Consider the following 9,218-nt stretch of genomic DNA (forward strand, 5'->3'; position numbering starts at 1 on the left):
GGGGGGGGGGGGGGAGGGACAAGAGGTGAAATGGAAAACATTAAAAGGAGCCGCTGCAGGAACATTTCCAGCCTGATTTACAGAGATCCCTACAGTTTACTTTACAGGCTTGTAACTTGGATATTCCAACTATCTTAACGTTTCTGAATTTCAGGACATGTACACCTGTCATTGCGAAATAGATTCAATACTTAACTTTTAAGATAAAATTTGTTTTACTTAGTTTAACATTGATTAGAAGAAATATTGGGTTAAGCGTCCATCTGATTCGAATGTAAAATTAGTCATGAAAAGGGTCAGGACATGCTTCTAAAGTTCAAAGAATAACTGGATACTAAATATATAACATTCATGTTATGGAAGAATAAGTTTTTGTGACAGACAAGAGGCCTGTACCTCCCTGAGATTAAATTTAGTGCAGACACAGATGCCTCGGTTAGAGAGAAATTTCTATCTTAACTGACCTGACAATAGGAATGTCACGAAAGATAGAAGGTATATGTGGGAGAGTATTTCTCAGATAAAAGGTGTATGTGGGAGAGTATTATGGGTTTAATGTATTACATGATCTTACTATTAAAAGATACTCATCTTTTTAAAAGGTCACTGTGAAAATTTTATTAAAAATTGAAAACCTATAAAAAATTTCAAAAGACTACAAAACCATTCTGCTGCTATTTAAACATCAATTATATCATATTGTAAGAAAATTATCTCGTATTCTTCCAGATCCAAGTTGCAGCCTTCCTGCCTCTTCCATACCATTGAGTATCATTATAAACAAAGGCTTCAAATAGAGTTTACAATAAAATTATATATTCCTTTTTTAATTAGACTGATTAATATGAATTTTAAGAATTTTAAAGAAAAGAGATTGGCTCCCCAAAAATCTAAAAGATCTTCAGGTGGAAATGGTTTTAAATTATGTTAAAATAAAGGAGTATATTTCCAAACAACAGCCTTTACTTTTGATTACTCCTGAAATCTTCAAGAGGTTTTTGGCTTTTTCACTGAAAAATATAAGAAGATTAAATCTATCTAGACACTATATAATATCTTTATACGGCTGTACAAAACCCTTTAGTTTTTCCTAGTATATAATTTTAAAAGGGATATTCGTCCATTTAAAACTTGGCAAATGGCAAAGTTAATTAAGAAATAGTGCTAATTCCACTGCATTTACAATATTTATTTTTTTAATGTCTTTTCTTTCTCATTGTCTATGCAAAAGACCCACACAAATGACAGGCAAACTGACTGGCTTTTGTCAGAGAAAACAGTGAAACAAACTTCAAACAAAGTCCTATGGAATGTACAAAGTAAACCAACAGGAAAAATAGTCCCCATCAGTCCCCCACCCCCTGTCTAATCTTTCAATTACAAGTTAGGCAGAGTAAGTCAAGTGAATCTTTTTTAGTCCTTTCAAAGCCCCCCACCTCTTTCCCTCCAAAATGCACCTGGACTGCACTATGCAACAAGTTTAGTTAAAAGGTATTTTTGAATTAATCCTTTGATACCAGTTAACAGTGCTCCGATGAGAGCAAAAACAATTCCTAGCATCAAGTGCTAGAATGATGCTGAAGTACAACAGTTTTTTATCAAATAGTTTTATTCAAAATTAATCTCCACCTTCCCTTGGTGTGTGGCTGGGGCTAAAATATTTACCTAAATACCACCTCTGTATGAAAAAAAAAAACGTCAAGAGATCCGCACAAGGAAGCAGCTAGTTTTAAAACACTTTGCTATCCATACTACTTCTAAAAAGTTAATGCATTTTGTTTCTGTAAAGTATTCCAAAACAAAATATAAGAATAGCATTTTCTTGGCAAAAATGATACTGGTATAAGCTGTTCCAATATAACTTGTTACATCTTCAAGCACCTATAGAGATACAAGTGGAGCAAAACCACTGTAAATCTAACACTATTAAACACAGAGGGAAAGTTACAGAAATGTCGCTTATTTATACTGCCATAGGAGTATGCAGACAGAACAGCTAAATGGAAATAGCTGATGCATCTTCCCAAATAGCAATGCTTCCTTTCTTTTTAAAGCAACTGAATTGAAATGTTACGTTTGTCCTGAGTGAAAGTACGGCCAATCCAACTCTTATTTCAGGAATAACTTCTATCGTGTAAAAGTGTAATGCATTTATTTTGAGAAACGAATAACAAAACTATCATTGCAATTTTCAGAGGAGAATCAAAGTTGTTTGCAAACATATTTCACAATCAACTTATACAGCCAGTATATCTGAGTAGAGAAACCCAAGGGCCAGAATGTAACTGGTTATCCATGGTCATTGTCCTAGCCACCTGATCACCCTCCAGGGAGCACATTTTATCATCTTTCACATCACCATTTTACCTTTGCATTGGAAGCTTCCATAACTGGTTTGTTTTCAATTTCAATTGTATTTTTCGCCAGTTCAGATTCTGCTTGTTTCAAAGCATTCTGCAAAACAGTTTTTTCTCGCTGCCAAGCAGCCCTTTCCAGTCCCTGGACAGGGTCAGCATCCTCCATAGACCTGATCTAAAAATGAAATTCAGGGACAGTGAACCTTGATGGATATTTTATAGTCTATTTCCAGAGGGATGCAAAGTTTTACCTTTTAAACCAAAAATAAGTAACAACCCGACTTTAGGGAAAAACATAGAATGCTGGAACAACTAGACCGGAATTTCCCATCAGCACAAACATGCTAACCAGATACAATAGGAATTAAATTGCAACTTCTGTCTATATTAACAGTTAAAGATTTTTATTAACAGTCTTAAGATTTTTCAGGGCAGGAACTGTCTACCTTTAGACAACTCTCTTTCATCTTGGTATCAAAGTGGGTCCCAATATTTGAAATAGAAATTAATCTTTCTTTTTTCCCCCTTCCTTTTGCATTCTAAAAGATAAATTTGTGTATTTATACCAAGTTGTGAGTTCATGCATAGGATATGAAAAAATAGGTTTTGTATTTGATTCTTCAAATGGTTAGTTCCAGGTCTCACAACTTTTGCAGAAATGAATTCTTACCCCACGTCAAACTCCTCTGAATGATCTGTTTCCAGCACTCATGAGTCTCCGACCAGTCAACAAAGTCATGCTTCCAGTGTAATGTAGCTATCCTAACAGGTCATGCCAACAGAGGGTGGGGAAATTTCTCAGCTGCCTAAGTATATTTCTTTGATTTCATGTATTCATCAGGAAACCAGTACATAGAACAGGGTAAGATAGCAAACATGCAGTGACTTTTGATACTACTGGATGCACTGGTTGTACCAATAGGATCTTTTTCAAAACGTGTGGCTTTCCCAACAATAAATCAATATCCACCAGTATGTGCCATAACACTTTGTATTTGGAAGGCCATAGTATACAAGGTAAAAAAAACAAACCCCAATATAAGCCTATCTTAATTTATTAATATTTGATTAGGCTCTGCCAGTTGCATGTCTCAACACTCCCTGTGTGTGTGTATATAACTATGAGATACCAAAGAAGTATACATCAATATGTACCTGTCCATTGCCATTTCCCCTATGTAGGTGCTGCTGAAGTTTCTTCTCAAGTCGAGAAACTGCAGCTTTTAACTCTAGCTTCTCATCTGTCATTGCTGTTACAGACTTTGTAAGTTCGCCATTTTCTTTCAACAAGACATCTACCAGAGAAACTGGATCCTGTGATGGGTTCTTTTAAAAAAAATAATGAGAAAAAATACAACTCAAGAATTCAACCAACATAATTTCACCAACAAATAAACCAGACTGCAGATCCCTGTAGCTTTTATTTTGAAACTCATTTTAAAATTGTAAAAGGCAAAGAATAAAGCCTTCCTCTCTACAAAAGCACAGCTGAGAAAAGATCCTGATCATCATTTTAAGTGTAATTTTTCCTCAAAGGTGACTTAAGACAAACTTAGATAAAACAGATCATACAAAATGTGTGATTTTTTTAAGGTTGTAATTTTTTGACCAATTTCAGTCACATTTTTCAAAAAAGATAAATATGTCATAACAGTTCACTTTTCTCCACACTGTTTAATAATATCAGCAGTTTTACAAAATAGTTGCATTTGTTGTGTTTTATAGTCATTATAATGTAATAAAGTTCCTTACAATTTTGCAGTTTTGATATAGTATTATTCGCCTATCAATGGCAATTCCACCTTTGAAGTGATACTTCCCTTTTAAATGTGTTTGGAGCTAGACTAATGTTTATAATTTTGCTTACAACTGCTATTTATTTGATTTCTAGGTTAAGATCTTGCCCTAAGATTGGTATCTAAACACAAGAAACTTTCTTTAATACATGAAAATCTAAATTCACAGGGATAATTTAAGTGTCAGCCCTCTGAAGTTTATTTCTGACCTTTCACTACCTTTGGGTTAGTAGAAGAGAAGCAAAATTCAAGTGGGAACCAAGCAAAGAACTTCGGTGTGCATAAAAGTCTGAGCCCCTGAAGGTCAGCACAGAGGGAAACAGACTGGAGAGGTACAGACTGCTCTCAGAATATCTTATGCCTCTTGATGTTTCAGGTAAGACAGATGCATTGAAAACCTTTATTAGCATTATGCTTTTTGCATACTTTTACAGTTAAATGATTCCTGGGTGGAATAACTGGTTTTGGTAACTATTCACACTGGTCACAGTGTTGAAAGTTTTGCAGGGTAGACAGAAACAGTTGGCCTACTGTGTAACGATGGGTGGTCTACTGAACTGCATGACTGCACTCTGAGAAAGGTGAAGGAAAGAGGCCCATCACCTGAAAGGGATGTACTCAGTGAAGGTACAAACTTCAGACAGGCCTAAACCATACCATTCTTGAACCTCTAAAAACCCTTAATTTTAATATCTACACCTTTGGCACAGAGCTATAAAGACCACACCCCAAAACAGCTTTTCCAAACAATGTATGGTTTCACCTTAAATCACAGGCAATATTGACTTTTTAAACTGTGAGTGTAATAGAGCATACCTGGAATGCTGCATATTCAATACATGAATGCTGGTTTATATAACGGGTACACTAAAAGATGCAGCAGATTTTTTGCTTTAAAAAACCCAGCAAAGTATGTAACATAGAAACACTGATGACACTAAAACAAAGATATCTGAATTGAATCAGTTTTTATTTTGTTAAATTAAGATTGCTGGAACAGAAGCTTAGTTTCCTGCTGTAAATGATTTCAAGACTGACTTGATGAAACTGTGTGAAAGTTTAGCCCCCCTGTGGATTGGGTGAGTTTTGCCCTACGTCCCACGTTCTAAAAAAATTTCAGAGCATGGACCAACTGAATTAAAGAGTCTTCTCTTGGTAATCTCCCACTGAGAAAGACCCCACCCTCCCCTCTGATCACCAAACATCCCATTGGCAAGGACAGCAATTGGTTCCATGAAGAGTAATAAAAAGAAAGTAACTGCTGTATTTTGTTTTTCTTATTCCGAGTAAGCAGCTAGAAATGAGAAGGATTAGCATGATGGGACCAACCAGTTGTTCATAGACAAACACATATTTTACAGAACACAATCTTAAGATGTGCTGTTCAAGTTATTAAAGTCTTGCTCTCAGGGTTTTGATGAGTCAGAGGAATAGGTTCTCAGTTTTCATCTTCTTGAGGTAGGATGAAGCCAAAACACTGAGATAGGAAAAGGGCTCGGTGAAAGAGGGTGTTCAGGCAAATCTCTTTTCCCATTTGCAAAGAGCCATATTTATCCGTACCAAATAATTTTGTGACATTTTTGTACCAATCCTCAAATGAAGACAGGAGAGTTAATTTCCTCAGAAATTTTTAAAAAACAGCAGTTTACATGTAAATTGCAGACAAAGGTATAAATGAGTTTCTTAAATTAAACTAATATAAATTATCCCCCTTACCAGATGGGTGGGAGAGGTCAATAACTCTGATTTCAGCTCCTTCAAAGTGTGAAGTAAAGATGCAATAGCCTCATTATTTGATGCAGACCAATCAGTAACTGTTCTGTTAAAATAAAAATATTTTTTTTCAGTTGTATCTTGCACTTCACTGAACCCTACCACAACTTTTCTTTTATCTTTTACTTTTGGACCTTATCTGAATAACAATTTGTAAGGAGAAAAGAGCTGCATGTTTTCTTAACTTACGGGACGTGGGATTTTGAAATAGCATTTCACAGGCATTATAGTTAATGCCTATATTTTGAAATTCCACCCTCTATTATGGAAACTCATAAAAGTGAGAAATCCCACAAGAAAAAAGATTCAACTGCAGTTCACCAAATCCAATAGTGGTTCTCCAACTGTATCCTATACAAACTACTTCAAAAGATTGGCCTCTCAAACTGTAAAATTAATTGAATTGCTACTTACTTATCTACAGTTTTATATATGAATTCATTTAGATGGACAGCCACAAACAGCAACTGTTGTCTTATCTTCTCCAGCTGCTGCCGCAAGTGCAATGTTTCCGTCTCTGTTGTGAAGGCCAGTTTGATGTTGCAATCATTTTTTATGGGACCAGAAACCTCTTGATGACTTTTCTGAGAAGTAAGCTTTCTTTCTTGTTCTTCTAAGTCAGCTAGTGTCTGCTGCAGCTGCTTGATCCTGCATTCATCTTTCTGGTGTTGCAATTCCAATTCATGCTAATAGAACAAGAATAAGAAACCATCTATAATTTAACTGTTTGCACCACCTGCAAACACACCACAAATATCAAAGTGTAATCTCAGTACTGCTTAAGCTGTGCACCCTCCAAGTGCCATCAGGAAAGGGAATTCATTACATTCCCTTGTGCTATTAGGAAACGGAGACACTAGTCCCTCCTCCTCCCTTATACACTTCCAGAATTACTGGTGGAGAAAACTTGATAGAGGCTCCAAGGCCTTGATCCTGGCTGCCTCCATCCCTAGTTATGGAAAAGTGGGACTGGACAGGACCTCAGGCAGTCATCTAGTCCAACCCCCTACTCAAAGCTGGATCATCAGTCTAAACCATCTCAAAGAGTCTGTCACTCTTAGAAACTTCCAGGGAGGGAGATACCACAGCCTCCCTATGTAGTCTATTCCAATGGTAAGCTACCCTCATAGCAAGAAAGTTCTTCCTAATATCCAACCTAAATGTCCCTTCTTTAAGGCAGTTAGTCCTTGTCCTTGTAGCCACAGGGTATAGTCTATCACCATCCTCTGCATAAACGCCTTTCAGGTATTTGAAGGTTGTCATCAAATCCCCACCAGTCTTCCCCTCTCTGGATCTAATAATCCCACTTCTTCAAACTTTTCTGTATAAATCATGTTTCTTAGGCCTCTAGTATTTTTTTTGTGGCTCTCCACTGGATTATTTCTAATTTGTTCACATCCTCATTGAAGCTTGGGGCCCAAAACCAGATACAGTACTCAGGTGAGGCCTCACCTGTGCTGGAGAAAGAGAATGACTTCCTTTGATTTGCCAGCAACACACTAATTAAGGCAACCCAGGATGCTACTGACTTTGTTTGGAACAAAAGCACACTGTTGACTTATATTCATCTTAGAGTCTGCTATAACCCCAAAGTCCTTCTCTGCAGTACCAAAACCTAGCCAGTCATTCCCCAAAGTATTTTTGTGCATGTAATCCTTCCACTGTATGAGCTGGACTTGGCATTTGCCCTTTTTAAATTTAATTCAGATTGCTTTTTCATCCTTTCTGAATGCTAATCCCATCCTCCAAAATGTCTGCAATGACAACATCCACAACTGTGTGGCACTGGATGTCAACAGAACTGTACCTGGAGACAGAAAGTTGCTCCACTAAAGGTTTCTCACCAACAAGATCTAATAAATAGTATTCTAGGACATTATTATTTATAATGGAACAAAACAATCTGGTTTATTTCAATTTAAGGGAAGATTTAAAAAGAGGGAAATCTCACCAGCCTCTCTCTGTCTTTCTGCCATTCCTTCTGTTTCTCCACTTCTGATTGTTGCTCCCATCTTCTCTCTTTATCCCTCTCTTCTTTTTTGTTTTTCTCCTGTTCTCTCATTGCCTTAAATTGTGACTGCAATTCCTCCCAGTCAGCTTTCAGTTTTCCTTCTCTTTCCCTCTGCACCTCTAAGGAGCGGATCACCTCCTGCTTTTGACTTTGAAGAGACTCCAGTGTAGCTCGTAACTTGTTACTGATTTCTCTTTCTTTTTGTGTCTCTTCGCAACACATTTGTACCTCAGCTTCTAGTTGCCTCTTAGAACGAATGGCTTGCTGATGCGTTTTCTCAATTATAGCAGCTAGCTCTTTTGCTCGAGACCTCTCTTCATCCAACTGAACCTGCAGATCTCGAACAAAGGTCTGTTCCAATAATGATTCTTTATGAGGACATGAAACACCTTCTTTTGCTCTCATGCTCAACTGTTCTGTCAAAATACGCTCATGGTTCAAGGAATTCAAAAGCTCCAAGGAACGATTTCTCTCAACTTCCAAATTTCTCTGAAGTTCTGACAGTTTGGTTCGTTCCTGGGACAATAAAGCCTCACAACGCGAGTGTTCAATTTGAAGTTCTTTACGGAGATTATCATTTGCTGTCTGTTCATGCTCTAAGGCCACTGACAGCTGATTATTCTGAATGCACTGCAATTTCAAGGTAGCTCGCAACTCCTATTAAAAAAAATAAAACACACACACATTATATATTTATAATTATTATACTCTGCTCAGATAAACATATTGGGTAATATTTTTACATTGTACTTCATCCACGAAACATCTGAAGAAGCAGCTAGAATAATTTATTATTAAATTGTTTAAACTTATGCACAGGACAAACAGTCTGCTAGGAATTTAAGCTAGACTGCAGAGTATCTCTTTTTGTTATTAATTCCAGTAATACTTTCTTTACCTTAATTGTCATAAAATTAAAATATTTTAACTGCCAATATTTTTTTACGGGTAATATATGTAGTACTTGGAAATTAAAGCCCTGTGCATTAGCTAGACAGCATAAATAGCTTCTGGAGCAGAAACTGAGCAGTCTTGATCTTCACTCAGAAATCTAGAAAAAGGTAACAAAAAGGTAAGGCTTGGCACCTAAGATGGACAAGACCTTAGACTTCACAGTTTCTAGTTTTTAAGACGCCAAGAACTCACTGAGAAAACTGTGTACTGAATATCACTGAATCTATACGTTTAAGAAATTAACATATTAGACAAGTGCATCTCATAATTCTTCCTTCAGAAGCGTGAGGGAGTGGAGATCATAGTGTCAGGGTAGCTTTGCTGTTG

General features: G+C 36.7%; 1 protein-coding gene across 8 annotated transcripts in view; it reads right to left on the reverse strand.

Annotated features, from left to right (window-relative positions):
* PCNT (pericentrin) overlaps nt 1-9,218 on the reverse strand; it is a 143,178-nt gene that overhangs the window by 7,719 nt on the left and 126,241 nt on the right. For all 8 annotated transcript variants that reach the window (XM_019523292.1, XM_019523297.1, XM_019523294.1 and 5 more), the window contains 5 exons: nt 7,878-8,594; nt 6,341-6,612; nt 5,870-5,972; nt 3,513-3,683; nt 2,368-2,532 (listed from right to left, as the gene is read on the reverse strand). In XM_019523292.1, coding sequence (XP_019378837.1) covers nt 2,368-2,532; nt 3,513-3,683; nt 5,870-5,972; nt 6,341-6,612; nt 7,878-8,594 — 1,428 coding nt within the window. The remainder of the gene's footprint in view (nt 1-2,367; nt 2,533-3,512; nt 3,684-5,869; nt 5,973-6,340; nt 6,613-7,877; nt 8,595-9,218) is intronic.

This window comes from Gavialis gangeticus, unplaced genomic scaffold (genome assembly GCF_001723915.1).
Source record: "Gavialis gangeticus isolate Ggan-Ray unplaced genomic scaffold, GavGan_comp1, whole genome shotgun sequence".
NCBI lineage: Eukaryota > Metazoa > Chordata > Crocodylia > Gavialidae > Gavialis > Gavialis gangeticus.